Source organism: Oryctolagus cuniculus, chromosome 19 (assembly GCF_964237555.1).
Source record: "Oryctolagus cuniculus chromosome 19, mOryCun1.1, whole genome shotgun sequence".
NCBI classification, from domain to species: Eukaryota; Metazoa; Chordata; class Mammalia; order Lagomorpha; family Leporidae; genus Oryctolagus; species Oryctolagus cuniculus.
In genome coordinates this window covers 57,732,215-57,749,850 of record NC_091450.1, presented here as the reverse complement: position 1 = coordinate 57,749,850, position 17,636 = coordinate 57,732,215, and the positions used below count along the sequence as shown (strand labels likewise).

Genomic DNA, 17,636 nt, shown 5'->3' with positions numbered 1-17,636 from the left:
ACTGGAGGGCGAGGAGGGAACTTGGCCCAGGCTCTGGAGGGCTAGGAAGGAATGGGGGCCAGGCCATGGAGGGCACGGATGTGGAGGGTGAGGAGGGGAGCGGAGACAGTTCCTGGAGGGTGAGGAGGGGAGTGGGGTCAGGTCCTGGAGGGCGAGGAGGGGAATGGAGCCAGGCCCTGGATGTTGGCGAGGGGAACGGTTCTAGGCCCTGGAAGGCAGTGAAGGTATTGGGGCCCAGACCATGGAATGCATGGAGGTGAGCAGTGTCAGGCCTTGGAGGGCGATGCGGGTGGTGTGCCTAGGCCCTGGAGGGCAAGGATGGGAGCAAGGCCTGACCCTGTGGGATGAGGAGTGGTGCTGGGCCCAGCCCTTGAGGGTGTTGAGAGGAGCATGACCTGGCTTTTTAGGGCAAGGTGGGGATGGGGACCAGGCCCTGGAGGGTGACGAAGGGAACTCAGTGGCCCGTGAGGGCAAGGAGAGGATGGGGGCCTGGCCCAGGACTGTGAGGAGGGGAGCTGGGTCTGGTGCTTGAGGGCGATTAGGGGAGGGGGGGTCGGCCCTGGAGGGCAAAGAGGGGGCAGGGCCTGGCCCTGGAGGGCTGGGAGGGGATCAGGTCCTAGGCCCTGTAGGCGGAGGTGGGGAGGAGGGCCTGGCCTGGATGGTGAGGAGGGGAGTAGGGCGTAGCCCTTGAGGGCGAGGAGGGGAGCGGGGCGTGGTCCTGGTGGGCAGCAAGAGGAGCACAGCCCAGGCCCTGGTGGGCAAGGAAGTGAGCAGGGTAAGCCCCTGGAGCACAGCAAGGGTATCAGGGCGGGGCAATAGAAGGCATAGAGGGAAGCAGGGTCCTGCACTGGAGGGCAGCAAGGAGAGCGGATCCGGCCCTGGAGGAAAGGAGGGGAGCACGGCCCAGGCCCTGGAGGGCGAGGAGAGGAACCGGTCAGGTCCTGGAGGCTGAGGAGGGGAGCGGGGTCAGGTCCTGTAGCACAAGGATGGGAGTGGGTCCCAGGACCTGGAGGGCGAGGATGGGAGCAAGGCCTGACCCTGTAGGGTGATGAGGGGAGCTGGCCCAGCCCTGGAGGTCAAGGAAGGGAGCAGGGCCTGGGCCTGAGGGTGAGGATTGGAGCGGGGCCCATGCCCTGGAGGGCAAGGAGGGAAACTGGGCCCAGGCCCTGGAGGGCGAGGAGGGGAGCGGGTCAGGTCCTGGAGGGCGGCAAGGAAAGCAGGGCAGGGCCCTGGAGGGTGAAGAGGGGAGCAAGGCAGGGCCCTGGACAGCAAGTAGGGGATCCGGGACTAGGCCCTGGAGGGCAAGGAGGGGAGCAGGGCAGGGCCCTGGAGGGCAAGGAGGGGAGCAGGGCAGGGCTGAGGAGGTGAGGAGGGTAGGGGGCCCAGGCCCTGGAGGCTGTGGTGGTGAGCTGGGCCAGGCCTTCAAGGGTGAGGAGGGGAGCTGGGCCCAGGCCCTAGAGAGCGAGGAGGGGAGCAGGGCCGGGCCCTGGAGGGCAAGGAGGGGAGCGGGGTCCTGCACTGGAGGGCAGCGTGGGGAATGGGGCCCAGGTCCTGGAAGGCAACAGGTGAGCTGGGCCCGGCCCTGGAGGTGAGAGATCTGAGCCTGGATCACGGTTCACCTATTTTAGACTGGGCCTCCATCTTGTTATTTGGGCCTGATAGCCACCCTCCAGGCCAGACACCACTCCCCTCCTCACTCACCAGGGCCTGGGCCCTGCTCCCCTCAGCTCCTTCCAGGGCCAAACCCAGCTCCCCTCCTTGCCCTAAAGGGCCTTGGCCCTGCTCCTCTGCTTGCCCTAAAGGGACTGGGCCCTGCTCCCCTCCTTGCCTTCCAGGGCCAGAAAATGCTCTCCTAAGGTGCAGGCCTCCTCGCCCTCCAGGGCCCGGCCCAGCTCAGCTTGCTGCCTTCCAGGGCTGGAGGATGCTCCCCTCACAGCCCTCCAGGTCCGGACCCCGCTCCCCTCCTCACACTCCAGGGCCTGGGCCTTGCTCCTCTGCTCGCTCTCAAGGGGCTTGGCCCCACTCCCCTTCTTGCCATCCAGGGAATGGGCCCCGCTCATGTCATCACCCTCCAGGGCTGGACCTGCTCCCTTCCTCGCTATCCAGATCCTGGGCCCCGCTCCCCTCCTCACTCTCCAGGGACGGCACCACTCCCACCTCACACTCCAGGGCCGGTGCCGTGCTCCCCTCACCGCCCTCCAGGGCTGGGCCCTTCTCCCCTCTTTGCCCTCCAGGGAGTGGGCCCCGCTTCCTTTCTAGCCCTCCAGGGCCTGTGCCATGGTCCTTTCCTTGCCCTCCAGAGCCCAGCCAGGATCCCCTCCTCACCCTCCAGGGCCTGGGCCCTATTTCCTCCTCACCCTCCAAGGCCTGGGCCCTGTTCTCTCCTCGCCCTCCAGGGCCATACCCTGCTCCCCTCCTCACCCTCCAGGAAATGGGCCCCACTCCCTTCATCGCCCTCCAGGGACTGGACCCCGCTCCCCTCCTCACCCTCCAGGGCCAAACTCTGCTCCTCCTCTAGCCTTCCAGGGATTGGGCCCCGCTCCCCTTGCCACCCTCCAGTGCCGGACCCTGCTCCCCTCCTCGCTCTCCAGGGATGGGTGCCACTCCCCACCTCGCACTCCAGGGCCTGTGCCCTGCTCCCCTAAGCACCCTCCAGGGCTATACCAGGCGCCACTCGCTGCCCTCCATGGCCAGACCCCACTCCATCCTCACCCTGCAGGGCCTGGGCCCTGCCCCACTTCTCTCCCTTCTGGGAGAGACCCCACTCCCCTCCTGGCCCTCAAGGGCCTGGTCCCTGCTCCCCCATCACCCTCCTGGGAGTGGGCCCTGCTCCCCTTGCAGCCCTCCAGGATCAGACCCTGCTCCCCTCCTAACTCTCCAGGGCCTGGGCCCTGCTCCACTCCTGGCCCCCCAGGGCCTGGGCCCTGCTCCACTCCTCGCCTTCTTGCCAAGCTCTGCTGCACTACTCGCCCTTCAGGGCCTGGCCCCGCTCCCCTCCTCACCCTCCAGGGTCTGGGTCCAGCTCCCTTCATCACCTTCCAGGGCCAGACCCCGCTGCCCTCCTTGCCCTCCAGGCACTGGGCCCAGCTCCCATCCTCCCCCTCCAGAGCCGGACTCAGCTCTGCTCCTCATTCTCCGGGCAAAACCCCGCTCCCCTCTGGCCCTCCAGGGCCTGGGCACACTCCCCTCCTTGCCCTCCAGGGACTGGCCCTGCTCCCCTCTGGCCTTCCAGGGCCTGGGCCCTGCTCTACTCATGACCTCCAGGTCTGAAGCCCGCTCCCCTCCTCAGTCTCCAGGGCCTGGGCCCTGCTCTACTCATGACCTCCAGGTCCGAAGCCCGCTCCCCTCCTCGCCCTCCAAGTCCTGGGTCCTGCTCCCCTCCTTGTCCTTTTTCATTTTACCTGCTCTGACTCCCCATACTGAAGGCCTCAATGAACGCCCATGCAAATACAGCCTGTTCAGGCTGCACTGCTTCACTCTGCAGTCTGTTCATCAGGAACTCCATGCAGTCACTGCCATAATTCTCCTGCTTCTTAAAGCTGTTCTGACCCACAGCTGATTTTAATTTCCTCCCACTCTACGTCGTTAATGAGCTCTACCATCTTCCCCCCAGCCCTCCAGGCCACTACTCTCCTAAGATAGAGAATCTGCAACAATCTTGCCTCACTGCCAGCCATTCACATCCTGTCTTCCTACCAGGTGTGAGAAGAGCAATTTTCAACTAGAAAAAATTATATCCCTCTTTTTTTTTTTTTTTTTTTTTGACAGGCAGAGTGGACAGTGAGAGAGAGAGAGAGAAAGGTCTTCCTTTTGCCGTTGGTTCACCCTCCAATGGCCGCCGCGGCCGGCACGCTGCAGCCGGCGCACCGCGCTGATCCGATGGCAGGAGCCAGGTGCTTCTCCTGGTCTCTCATGGGGTGCAGGGCCCAAGCACCTGGGCCATCCTCCACTGTACTCCCTGGCCACAGCAGAGAGCTGGCCTGGAAGAGGGGCAACCGGGACAGAATCCAGCGCCCCAATCGGGACTAGAACCCAGTGTGCCGGCGCCGCAAGGTGGAGGATTAGCCTAGTGAGCCGCGGCGCCGGCTGAATTATATCCCTCTTAAAACCTATCACTATTCACGAAATCTATTGATTCAGATGTAAGCAATTATTTTATTTCGCTCTCAACCATTCAGAGAACATACAGATGTATGCACATATGACATTCCTGATGGATGTATCTAAAAATAAATTTCTATTTAATATTAACCTATGAAAACAGATCATAACAATATGCTCCTGAATTATTTGGAAACAGATTCACTAAGTAGTTTCTATACAAGTGTTACCTATTAAATCTCCTTTTTATAATTTCTTTCAGTGCTAGTTGCTTATAGCATTCATAAAAGTATATAATCTTGTGGCCAGCACTGTGATGTAGCAGGTAAACACATCACCTGCAGAACTGGCATCCCATACGGGTGCTGGTTTGAGTCCTGGATGCTCCACTTCTTTTTTTTTTTTTTTAATCTTTTATTTAATGAATATAAATTTCCAAAGTACGACTCATGGGTTACAATGGCTTCCCCCCCCATACCGTCCCTCCCACCCACAACCCTCCCCTTTCCCACTCCCTCTCCCCTTCCATTCACATCAAGATTCATTTTCGATTATCTTAATATACAGAAGATCAGCTTAGTATACATTAAGTAAGGATTTCAACAGCTTGCTCCCACACAGAAACATAAAGTGAAAAATAATAGATGATTTTTTTTTAAATGATGATGAAATCAGATCAGACCTATTGTCATGTTTAATCCCAGTGAGAGTCAAGTTGGGAATTGATAATTTCTTCTTCTTTTTTTTTTTTTTTTACAGAAGATCAGTTTAGTGTACATTAAGTAAAGATTTCAATCGTTTGCACCCCCATAGAAACACAAAGTGAAATATACTGTTTGAGTACTCAGTGTACAGCACATTAAGGACAGAGATCCTACATGAGGAGTAAGTGCACAGTGACTCCTGTTGTTGACTTTACAAATTGACACTCCTGTTTATGGCCTCAGTAATCTCCCTATGCACCAGTCATGAGTTTCCAAGGCTATGGAAGCCCCTTGAGTTCTCCGACTCTTATCTTGTTTAGACAAGGTCATAGTCAAAGTGGAGGTTCTCTCCTCCCTTCAGAGAAAGGCACCTCCCTCTTTGAAGACCTGTTCTTTCCACTGGGATCTCACTCACTGAGATCTTTTTGCCAGAGTGTCTTGGCTTTCCATGCCTGAAATACTCTCATGGGCTTTTCAGCCAGATCCGAGTGCCTTTAGGGCTGATTCTGAGGCCAGAGTGCTATTTAGGACATCCACCATTCTATGAGTCTGCTGAGTATCTCACTTCCCATGTTGGATCACTCTCCCCTTTATTTATTCTATCGGTTAGTGTTAGCAGATACTAGACTTGTTTATGTGCTCCCTTTGACTCTTAGTCCTTTCATTATGATCAATTGTGAACTGAAATTGATCACTTGGAATAGTGAGATGGCATTGGCACATGCCACCTTGATGGGATTGAATTGGAATCCCCTGGTATGTTTCCAACTCTACCAATTGGGGCAAGTCAGCCCGAGTGGATGCTCCACTTCTGATCCAGATCTCTGCTATGGCCTGGGAAAGAAGTAGAAGATGGCCCAAGTCCTTGGGCTCCTGAACTCCCATGGGAGACCCAGAAGAAGCTCCTGGTTTCTGGCTTTGGATCAGCTCAGCTCCAGCTATTGTGTTCACCTGGGGAGTGAACCAGGAGATGGAAGACCTCTCTTTCTCTTTCTCTTTCTCTTTCTCTTTCTCTTTCTCTTTCTCTTTCTCTTTCTCTTTCTCTTTCTCTTTCTCTTTCTCTGCCGCTGCCGCTGCCTCTGCCTCTCTGTAACTCTGACTTTTAAGTAAATAAATAAATAAATAAATCTTGAAAATATAAATCATCTAATATGGTTTCCTCCTTCTATCATGAATCTGAATAAAATGTGAATGTGAATAAAACATAAGCTGGACAGTGGCCATGGGGTAGGGGATGGAGGGAGAGTTGACGAGGTCAAGGTGGGAAGGCTAGGTTAACACTGTGACTCGCAGGGTTTTATAGTAACAGATTGCTGGTTTACTCACTGTACAGGTCCATCATTTGTGGCAGGGGACTCTGCTCACAGAAGTCATACTATCTTTGTTACCCAGGCGTGCCAAGCAAGCATAGTAGAATCCTGTCCCATGATAGCACAAGGAAAAGGGAACACGGTAACACAAAACCTATCCCTTTCAACTTCTTCCTCACATGGCTCTCCTTAGTCAACACAAGTTAGTCAAGCCTAACCTACACCTGGGAGGGGAAGTGGCTGCTGATCAAGTGTATCTTTTTAAAATTGAATTTATTTCTTTGTATTGCAGATCAAAAGCAACATTGAGAGAAAAAGGGAGAGAGAGATTTTCCAACTGCTGGTTCACACTCCAAATACCTGCAACAGCTGGGACTAGGCTAGGCCAAAGTCAGGATCCAGGAACTCACTCCACAAGGGTGGCAGGAACCCAAAGACTTGGACCATTTTCTGTGTCTCCTGGGCACACTCATAAAAGCTGGAAAAGAAGAGTAGCAGGGACCCAAACTAAGCATTTGATACGGGACATGGGCACTGTAAGTGTTGACTTAACCTACTGTGCCACTACGCTCACCCTAATAAAGTTTATTTGATGAAAGATTCTGTGTGCAGCAAAACTCATGTTCAATTCATATGAATATGAATTATGAGCATGTTCTTAATTTTCTTTGTTGTTTTCACCTGAATCTTTACTGTTTCTGAAGATAAGTTCTTTCTCTCAGTAAAAAAAAAGCTTAAAATTTTAAGAAAAAAAAGGACAAGTGCTAAAACTCTTCCCACATTAACCTACATAAGAATTTAGAATTCTATATCTTCCCACTGAATTGATAACTATATCATTATGAAATCTCTCTGAATATATCTAGTAATAGTTCCTGCATGAAAGTCTGTCTTGTCAGATCTCAGGAGAGTCTTCTATTCAAAATGTGCAGGTATATTTTCAATATTTTTACTCTTAAACATTTAAGGATTGTAGCCTAAATAGCAAATAATTAACTGTTTTTCCATTAAATAAGAAAATTTTGATTTCTAGCTGGATCACTTAGTTAATTTACATTTAAAATTTTGTGATATGTTTTACCTGAATTTAGCATCTTACTTTGTTTCCTGTTTTAGTAGTTTCCTCTTCTCCCTCATTTTGAATCTATACAGTTTGTTACTTAATTTCCTCTCCATTGGTTTGTTGGTTATGTATTCCTTAATTATTTTTGTGGTTACCCTAGCAATTGTCATATTTACTGCTGACTTATCATCAGTATTTCAAATTTACTACTTTTCACAACACTAGAATCATATTTACTGTAATTGTTTCACTTTCATCTTTTTTCCATTATCAGAATTTAAATTATACACATTTTGAACAAGTAAGGTATCCATGTGATTGCTTTCTAAAGTCAATAACTTAAATTTACCCCTACATTTAATCCTTCTGTTGTTTATCATTCCTGCTTATATTGCTTTGCTTTTATCTTAGATTGTTTTTCTTCTGCCAAAAGCAAAACTCTTTTAAGAATCATTTTCATACAAATTTCTTGCCAATGTATTTTTTAAGATTCATTTATTGTCTGAGAGTAAGCAAGACAATGAAACAGATATAGATTTGATAGATAGATAGATATGTAGATAGATATATAGATAGATGGCAGATCATCCGATAGAGATAGAGAAAGAGAGAAAGAGAGAGAGCTCCCAATCTGGTAAGCACTTTAAATGACTACAGTGATTGGGGTTGTGCCAAGCCAAAGCCAGGATCTGAAAGCCTAGTCCAAGTCCCCATATGTGTTGCAGGAACTCAATTACTTGAACCATAACCTGTGCCTCACAGGGTCTGCATTACTAGGAAGCAAGAATCAAAAGCTGTAGGTGGGTATTGAATCCACGTACTCTGGTGTGGAATGTGGGCATCTTTACTGGCCTGTTTAACTGGGAGACCCAACACCTTGCCCCACTGCACTTTATTTGGTACATAAACGTATGTACAAGAGAGGTCTTCAAAAAATTGATGGAAAACGCATATTTTGAAAAAGGTACATGAATTCCAAAGCTACAGCAAAATAACTATTTTTATTACCAGTTCTACACAAAATTTTTGAAGTTCACTGCTATTTTGCCTTCCTTTGTAAAGTTTACTCTTGCTTGTACACTTCTAGGTTCCTCTAGTGCTTTCTTCACCTTCAGTCTGTTGCTCCATGGTTTTTTTGTCTCTGAGAAGCTGACTCTCAGTCTCACTGCTGTACTTCAGAAAGCAACATGAGTTGAGCTTTTCGCTGGTATTAAGAGGATCTCTTAGATTTCAGTTATCAATACTTGTTGTAGCTCATAATGAGATGTGGTTTTCATTGAATATATCCTGTTTACAGTTCACAATAGTTAGTAACAAGCCCTGAGGAGGGCGGATCACTTAGCCTGGTATCAAGAGGAGCTGATGAGCCTGGGGCTGCCCAGCAGGGGCACAGGAGACCTGAGGGAAGCTCAGGCCCCTCTCCCTAGACCCCAGGGCCAAGCCAGAGGCAGCTTGGGACCCTGTTTCGACTCCAGGGCTGACCAGAGGCAGCTCTGGCCTGTCTCCCTAGACTCATGGGCTGGCAAGTGAGGGACGTAGGCCTGTCTCCTGACACCAGGGCTGGCTGGGGGCAGCTTGGTCCAAAATCCCTACACTCCAGGGCTGCACGCTGAGGGGCTTAGGCTTGTCTCCTGACCCCAGGGCTGGCCGGGGTCAGCTTGGGCCTGACTCCCTAGACCCCAGAGCTGGCCAGGGAGCCTGGGCCTGTCTCCCTCTTCTCCAGGGCTGGGGGGGTTGGCCCGGGCACATCTCCCTAGACCCCTGGGCTGGCCTGTGGGGGGCTTAGGCCTTTCTCCTGACCCCAGGGCCAGCCAGGGAGCTTGGGGCTGTCTCCCTCTACTCCAGGGCAGGGGTGGGGGGTTGGCTCAGGCCCGACTCCATAGACTCAAGGGCTGGCTGGGGGCAGTTCAGGCCCATATCCCTAGACCCCAGGGCCAGCCAGGGGCAGCTTGAGCCCGGGTCTCGACTCCAGGGCTGGTTGGGGACTGCTCGGGCCAGTCTCCCTAGAGCCCAGCACCTGCTAGGGGCAGGTTGGGCCTGTCTCCCTCTTCTCCAGGGCTAGGGGGTTGGCCCAGACCCGGTTCCCTAGACCGCAAAGCTGGCCAGGGGTAGCTCGTGCTCATCTCCCTAGACCCCAGGGCTGGCCAGAGGCAACTCATGTCTGTCACGACCCCAGGGCTAGCAGGGTGGGGGGGCGGCCTGGGCCCATTTCCCTCGACCCCAGGGCCAGCCGGGGGCAGCATTGGCCTTTCTCCTCTTCTCCAGGGCCGGGGGAGGGGGTGGCCCGGGCCCCTCTCCCTAGACCCCAGGGCTGTCCGAGGCAGTTCGGACCAGTCTCCCTAGACCCCAGGGCCAGCCAGAGGCAGCTTGGGCCTTTCTCCCTCTTCTCCAGGGCTGGGGGGTGGGCAGCTGGGGCCCATCTCCCTAGACCCCAGGGCTGGCCGGGGGCAGCTCAGGCCAGTCTCCCTAGACCCCAAGGCCAGCCAGGGGCAGCTTGGGCCTGTCACCCTCTTCTCCAGGGCCAGGGGGTGGGCGGCCCTGACCCATCTCCCTAGACCCCAGGGCTGGCCAGGGGCAGCTTGGGCCCGTCTCCCTAGACCCCAGGGGCAGCTCAGACCTGTGTCTTGAACCCAGGGATGGCCGGGAGTGGCACGGGTCCATATCCTGACTCCAGGGCAGGCCAGGGGCAGCTCGGACCTGTGTCTTGACCCCAGGGCTGGCTGGGGGCAGCTCAGGCCCGTCTCCCTAGACCCTAGGGTTGGCCAGGGGTGTGGCTCAGGCTTGTCTCCTTCGATCCCAGGGGCTAGCCAGGGGTAGCTCAGGCTCATGTCTCATCCCCAGGTCTGGCCAGGGGTAGCTTGGGCCAGTCTCCCTAGACCCCAGGGCCAGCAGGGGGCAGCTTGGGACTGTCTCCCTCTTCTCCAGGGCTGGGGTGGGGGACAGCCTGGGCCATCTCCCTAGACCCCATGGCCGGCCAGAGGCTGCTCGGTCCTGTCTCCCTCTTCTCCAGGGCCAGGGGTGGGGGTGGCCCGGTCCCATGTCCCTAGACCCCAGGGCTGGCTAGGGGCAGCTCAGTCCCATCTCCCTAGACCCCAGGGCCAGCCGGGGGGCAGTTAGGGGCTGTGTCTTGTCTTCAGGGCTGGCTGGGGGCAGCTCAGGCCTATGTCTCGCCTCCAGGGCTGTCTGGGGGCAGCTCAGGCCTGTCTCCCTAGACCCCAGGGCCAGCCAGGGGCAGCTCGGGCCTGTTTCCTGTCTCCAAGGCTGTCTGGGGGCAGCTCAGGCCTGTATCCCTAGACCCCAGGGCTGGCCAGAGGCAGCTCAGGCCCAAGTCTCAACCATAGGGCTGGCCAGGTGCAGCTCAGGCCTGTCTTCCTAGACCCAAGAGCTGGCCAGCGGCAGATTGGGCCTGTCTCCCTCTTCTCCAGGGCTGGGGGGGGGGCGGCCCGGGCTCATCTCTCTAGATCCCAGGGCTGGCCAGGGGTGGCTCGGGCCCTTCTCCTGACTCTAGGACAGCCGGGGGCAGCCCAGGCCTTCTCCCTACACTCCAGGGCCGGCCAGGTGGCAACTCAGGCCAGTGTTGGACTCCCAGGCTAGCTGGGGGCAGCTTGGGCCTGTCTCCCTCTTCTCCAGGGCTGGGGTGCGGGAGGTCCGAGCCCGACTCTCTAGATCCCAGGGCTGCTTGGGGGCAGCTTGGGCCCATCACTCTAGATCCCAGGGCTGGCTGGGGGCAACCTGGGCCCGTGTCTCGACTCCAGGGCCGGCTGGGGGCAGTCCGGGCCCATCTCCCTAGACTCCAGGGTTGGCCAGTGGGGTCTTAGGCCTGTCTCTCTCTCTCTCTCTTTTTTTTTTAATTTTTTTGACAGGCAGAGTGGACAGTGAAAGACAGACAGAGAGAAAGGTCTTCCTTTTTCTGTTGGTTCACCTCCCAGTGGCCACTGTGGCCAGCGCACTGCTGCCGGCACACCATGCTGATCCGTAGCCAGGAGCCAGGTGTTTCTCCTGGTCTCCCTTGCAGGTGCAGGGCCCAAGGACTTGGGCCATCCTCCACTGCACTCCCGGGCCACAGCAGGGAGCTGGACTGGAAGAGGAGCAACCGGGACAGAATCCAGCACCCCGACCGGGACTAGAACCCGGGGTGCAGGCACCGCAGGCAGAAGATCAGCCCATTGAGCCATGGTGCCATAGGCCTGTCTCTTGACCCCAGGGCTGTCCGACAGCAGCTCGGGCCTGTCTCCCTAGACCCCAGGGCCGGCCATGGAGTTTGGGCCTGTCTCCTTCTTCTCCAGGGCTGGGGGTGAGGGGGTGGTTCGGGCCTGACTCCCTAGACCCCAGGCCTGGCCAGGGGCAGCTTGGGCCTGTCTCCCTCTCTCCAGGGCTGGGGAAGGGGCAGGTGGCTGGGGCCCATCTCCCTAGACCCCAGGGCTTGCAGGTGTTTGCTCGGGCCTGTCTCCTGACTCCAGGGCCGGCTGGGGGCATTTCAGGTCCCTCTCCCTAGACCCCAGGTCTGCCAGAGGGCTTCGGCTGTCACCCACCCAGTCACTTATCACTGGTGTCCCTGGGAACCAGGCAATGCAGCAGCCACTGGGCCATCCCAAGGAAGTGGCACCTGAGCTTGCAGCTGCCCACCTCCAGCCATGTTCAAGTTAATCTTGGCCATTACCTCATGTCTGGTTTCCGTTGGCAACCAGACAGACTCTGGGTGTGACCCTCTCCAGTGGACAGCCTCTGCCTCCTGTGGCCTGGCCGCGGCTGCCCACGTGGCTTCTGGCATGTGACCCTGGCCTGCCTTGGGCGCTCCCGGGGCCAGCGGGCAGCTTGGGGCTGGGGTGCCCAGGTGAGCCCAGCTCAGAGGGCTAGGCACATGCTGAGGGTGGGGGTGGAGATCAATGGGTATTGATTGGGGGAGGGGCTGCAGAGGAAGGAGGCTTGGGGGCGGGCAGGGGGCTGAGTGGCACACCACCAATGGGGACAGTGCCGGAATCCGCCCTGAGGCGGCCCAGAGCTGGGCTCTGGCTTCCTGCCCCCTCCCCAGCTGCAGGGAGCAGGCAGCACCTGCCCTCACACCCCCCTCCCAACAGTCACAATCTGTTGCAGTGCCCTGACCCACTGTGGACCCCCCTCCCCTCCCTGCACCCCGGCCCCCCACCCCATCCTTGCAGGGGCCTTGCTTGGCTTGGTTTCCCTCTGCTTTCAGGCATGTGGTGGAGGAAGAGTTAGGACCAGGCCTGAGCCCTATTAGCTTTGGTTTCTGAATCAATTAGGAGCTCAAAGCCCCTACTGGAGGGGGTCTGGGCCCAGAGGGGTGCAGCAGGGTCCAGCCACGGCCTTGGGGACCTCCCCCACATGACCTGGAGCTTCTGGGCTGGCTTCTCTGTGCATCTGAGACCCCTTCCCCAATAACATGGCCAGGGGCAGGGGCTCTGGGGCCCCCTCCTACTGTCTCAGGCCCAGGGTCCCCGAAGGTGGGCAGGCTGGGGGACACGTGGGCCCCGGGGTCACTCACCTCCCTGCTCTGAGCCCCTCCCCGGAGCAGGGTCTCCCCCCAGGCCTTGGGTCTGGGGCACAGGGTGGGGGTGAGGCAAGTTCCAGCCGATGGCTGTGTGACCCTGGGCAGGTCCCCGGCCTCTCTGGGCCTCTCCCCATCTGGACAGATGTTGGGCAGGAGGCAGGAGGGGGAGCCCAGGAGAAGCCAGCCCAGGCTCGCTCGAGGCCCCCGGAGCCCGGGCTGTGGGCAGCGGCGGGGGCGGGCGGGCTCGCCTCTCCTCTCCCTGTGCCCCCCAGGCTGGCCCCTCTGCCCGGCTCCCCGCCCCCCCTCCAGCTGGCCTCTCGGCCCCTACCTGTGCCTGAAAGCTGCCCACAGGATCCCTTGGTCCTAATCCCACAAAGGAAGGCTTTACAGGGAACGTGTTGGGCACAGAGTAGGCTGCAGGGAGGAGAGAGACCAAGAGCCCATTAGCGAGGGGCCAGCCAGGCCCAGAGAGGGTGTCCACTGCCTGGGGTCACACAGCCAGCCCTTTGCACACACTCCCGTGGCACCCTGCGCCCTGCGGTCCTGGGGCCGCCTGTCACCGATGGCATTTGGTAACTTCCAAACTGCTGCGTGGAGCAAGGCAGGGCGGCCGCAGGTCTGCAGGCCTCACTCCCTCACTCTAATCATGCCCAGGGCATTTTGTCAGGGGTTACAGAGGGGGAGGGGAACAGGGGCCTGGCCAGGCCTGGGGGTGGGAGCCCGGGTTTGTGGTCAGAGGCTTCCAGGGAGGGGATCTATGTGCTGTCCACATCTATTAAGTGCCTACTGCATGCCAGGCCCTGGGCACGGCCCCGTTCACCCCCAGGGGAGTCTTCACAGGACACAGTTGCCCTCCCCCACCTCACAGGTGAGTGGGCGGGGAAAGCCGGGGCCTTCAAGCCAGCTGAGGCAGGATTTGAATCTGGGGCCGGCTTCCTGGCAGTTCAAGGGAAGCTGGTTCCTGGCCTGGGTCTGAGAGGGGGTGGGACAGGGCAGGCAGAGGCCACCAAGCTGTGATCCAGGGTTCCCAGCTGGAAAAGTATAGAAGGGGGGTTGGGGGCTTCCAGGGCCAGGCAGGACCCTCGCAAGGCGAGATGTGGCCCATGGCGGGCTGTGCACAATGCCAGCACCCATGGAGCACCGGTTCGAGTCCCCGCCGCTCCACTTCCCATCCGGATCCCCGGCTGAAGGCCCAGGTGCCCAGGCCCCTGCACCTTTGTGGGAGCCATGGATGGAGCTCCTGGCTCTGGCCTGGCCCTGCCCCAGCCATTCCGGGAGTGACCCAGTGGACGAAACACCTCTACCTCTCTCTCTATCTCTCTCTCTCTTTCTCGCCTCTCTTTCCACCCCCCACTCTGCCTTTCAGATAAATTATAAATGTATCCTGAAAACACCCAGAATGGCGCAGGCCGGCCCAGGGCTCCGTCCCCCTGAGCCCCCAGCGCTGTGAAGTCCGGATCCTCGTTCCCGCTGCCCGCCGACGCCTGGGGCCTGAGACCCCTGCGCCCCCGGTGCTGTCCCCCCCTCGGCCCCTCTGGCCCTGACCACGTGGCCCTGGGCTCTCTGGAGGGCAAACCGCGGGTCCCGCAGGGGAGCCCCAATTCCCACCTGCTTCCTGGGAGGCGGCTCCCCCTAGCAGGTGGGGGGAGACGGGGAAGGCCCAGTACGTGCTGGGGGAGGGGGAGGGAGGAGTGGACACGCGCGCCGCCCCTTCTGCTGGACTAGGGCCAGGGCCTGCGGGGAAGGGAGGAGCACTGCCTGCCCCAGCTGAGCAGGGGTGGGGGGCGGCCTCGGAGGGACCAAGATGCCGGCAGGGCTATGGGGGTTGGGCAGGCCCGAGACTGGCTGGAGGTCCAGGGGGCTGGGAACCCTGCACCCTGCCTCCCTGTCTGTTCACAAGGTGCCACCTCGCCAGCCGCTCCCAAATGCAAAGCTCCCAAATGTGAAACCCCGAGGGCAGGACGCGCATCGCTGCGGGGGCCTGGCAGGAGCCAAGGAGGAGGAATCTGCGGCTGCCCGCGGACCCCTGTCCGCGGACCCCTGCCCGCGGCACCGCGCCCCTCCGCCGCTCCGACCCCTGCCCGCGGCGCTACGCCCCCTCCGCCGCCCGTCGGCCACCCCGCACTCACCAATCCAGGCTGCCGGCTGGCCGGGTCGCAGGCCAGCGACACGAGATCTTTGAGCGGGTCCTGAGGGTTGAGATGCGGCGGGTAGCGGATGGCCCTGTGCGGGAAGTAGGTGGACGCCATCTGCTGCAGGATGGACGTGGTGGGGAAGTGCAGGGCGGAGGACGGGTGCGGACTCCCGATGATGCCTACGCGGCGGGGCGGTGAGCGCGGGGCTTGGGCCCAGCGCTCAACCCTGGCCCCGGTCCCGCCCCGCGCCTGTGTGTGCGCTCTGCCCCAAACCCCTGGACCCGGCCCCCGCCTGTGTGTGCGCGCTCTGCCCCTGGCCCCCGCCCAGCCCCGCGCTCACCGCTGTGCACCGCGATCACGGGCCCGGTGGTGCTGCGTGAAGCTGCACAGGCGCAGCGAGTCCTGCGGCGAGGGGCTGTTGAATGGCGACTTGTCCATCCCCGTCTTATTCACGGGCGACGAGATGCCTGCGCGGGACGGGGGCGCCGCTGAGCCGCGAGGAGCCCCAGGCCCCCGCCCGCGTGAACGCACCCTCGGCGCGTCTGCTGCTCACTCCCCAGCCGCCGGCCTCAGCTGGGAGCTCCGCCCCCCGCGGGTCTCCCCGAGGGCGAGGCGACCCCAGCAAGAAGCCGCCCCGGGCCCGCCCTGTGGGGCCCCAGGGTCTGTGCCCCAAGCCCGCCCTGCATGGTCCCTTCTGTCCTTGGCTGCCTCCCCCTCCCCAGGCTGCACGCCGCCCCCCACACCGCCCTCCGCTGGGAGGGGCGTCACTGGGACGTCCCTGGGGCCCAGACCAGCGGGACTAAGGGCTGAGCCACTCCCTGGGATCCCATGGCCCACCTGGTGCCACCTCCCTAGGGTCTGGGGTTCCCTGGGGGGGGACCCCTAGGGGAGAGGAAGCTGGGCTGGCCCTGCAGACTGCGCGTGTGCACCCGTGTGTGCGTGCGTGTACCTGTGTGCACCCGTGTGCATCCGTGTGTGTTCACCCATGTTGCATGTGCACCTGTGCGTGTGTGTGTACCTGTGTGTGTGCATGTATGTGTGCGGACGCTCGCTAACAGGATCTCCCAGCAGAGTTCCCCCGAGTGGAAGCAACGCCAGGAACCCACGGGGCCGGGCCGGGGCTGGGGGAGCTGGGTGGAAGGGGGGGGCGAGGAGGGTGGGGCGGGGACGGGGGGGGGGAGGGGAGGCGGGGGCGGGAGCGATCCTGTGGTCCTGAGTTGACCAAGGGGAGTGGCAGGAAATGGCTCCTCTGAACATTCCTGGAACTGCTGGGGGGGCGAGGCTAGCGTCCTGGAGGCCTGGGTGGGATGGCCAGGGGGCCAGGACCAAGGCCCCCTCCCTCCTGCGTTTCTCCCTGGAGCTTCCTGCGCCTTTATTCCCAGTTCCCCCTTCCCCAGTGACCAGGACGCCGGCTAGAATTCTCCTCTCAGGGAGGGCTTCGCCTGCGTCCTGGCTCTGCTCGCCTGGGCCCTGTGCCCTCGTGGGGGACCCTGATGGAGCTCCTGGCTCTTGGGTGCAGCCTGGCCCCGCCCTGGCCATGGTGGCCACCTGGGGAGTGACCCAGTGGGTAGAGGACCCCCCTCTCTCTCTCTCCCTCCCTCTATCGTTATCTCATTAAATAGATAAATAAACCTTAAAAAAAGTGTATATTTGTCATAATCACCAATATCTTTGGACAAGTTTTTAAGTATTGGGAAGCTGTCAAGATTATAATGATGGGTAGGGGCTGGCTCCTTGGCTCACTTGGTTAATCCTCCATCCGCGGTGCCCGCATCCCATATGGGCACCAGGTTCTAGTCCCCGTTGGTTGTTCCTCTTCCAGTCCAACTCTCTGCTGTGGCCCAGGAGGGCAGTGGAGTGCTTGGACCCTGCACTGGCATGGGAGACCAGGAGGAAGCACCTGGCTCCTGGCTTCAGATCCGCGCAGTGCTGGCTGTAGCAGCCATTTGGGGAGTGAACCAACAGAGGGAAGACCTTTCTCTCTGTCTCTCACTGTCTATAACTCTACCAGTCAAATAAATTTAAAAAAAAAGATGGATAAAAATTCTCCAAAAACTCAAACTTTAGCTTTAAAGCTCAAATTTAATCAGTTACAGAATATATTTTCAGTTATTTTATTACATTTTAAAAATTTATCTGAGGGTCAAAGGGTCAGAGAGATTTGGAGAGAGAGAGAAAGAAAGAGAAAGAGAGAGCAGGCTGAAGCTAGACTGGTCCAAAGCCACAAGCCAGGAATTCAGATCTGAGTCCCTCATGTGGATAGCAGGAAGCTAATCATTTCAGTCATCTCCGCTGTCTTTCAGGGTCCTCACTAGCAGGAAGCTGGAGTCAGGAGCCAGAACTGGGTATAGAACTCAGGTACTCTGACACAGCATATGGGTATCTTAACTGGCATCTTAACCACTGGGCCAAAAGTCGACCCCTTGGTTATTTTTCTTGATGTTTTATATCACACTTCATTTATTTCCCAGAAATTGTCTTGAGATATCCAAACCCAAATACCAGTGTTCATCAGTTTTTCTTACAATTGACAATGTTTCATAAAAAAGAAATACCTATCTCTTGCCACTCACAGAATCTGTTGTTCTTGGTAGCTTTGGGAGCCACAAGGAGGGAAGGCCTACACTTCTGGAGAAGAAAAGTCCTTGTCAAGGTCCCCGCAGGTGCCTAAAGGTCAACCAATGAGGATCAGACCCGCCTCAACCTTTAACCCCCATGCCCCAAATCTATAAAAGGAGCACTCCCAATCTCTGACGCGAGACTTTCCGGGCCCCTGCTCTGTTGCTCTGTTGGGACCATGGAACTTCACCCGGG

The 17,636-nt window shown here is 58.1% G+C and overlaps 1 protein-coding gene across 1 annotated transcript in view; it reads right to left on the bottom strand.

Annotated features, from left to right (window-relative positions):
- Window positions 1-5,963: 5,963 nt before the first annotated feature.
- The window catches only part of LOC138846846 (nuclear factor 1 C-type-like), a 62,377-nt gene continuing 50,704 nt past the window's right edge, over window positions 5,964-17,636 (bottom strand). Inside the window, exons 3-6 of the mRNA XM_070063767.1 lie at window positions 15,163-15,289; window positions 14,817-15,001; window positions 13,016-13,101; window positions 5,964-8,465 (exon numbers count right to left, since the gene is read on the bottom strand). Coding sequence (XP_069919868.1) covers window positions 8,433-8,465; window positions 13,016-13,101; window positions 14,817-15,001; window positions 15,163-15,260 — 402 coding nt within the window. The 5' untranslated portion in view covers window positions 15,261-15,289 and the 3' untranslated portion in view covers window positions 5,964-8,432. The remainder of the gene's footprint in view (window positions 8,466-13,015; window positions 13,102-14,816; window positions 15,002-15,162; window positions 15,290-17,636) is intronic.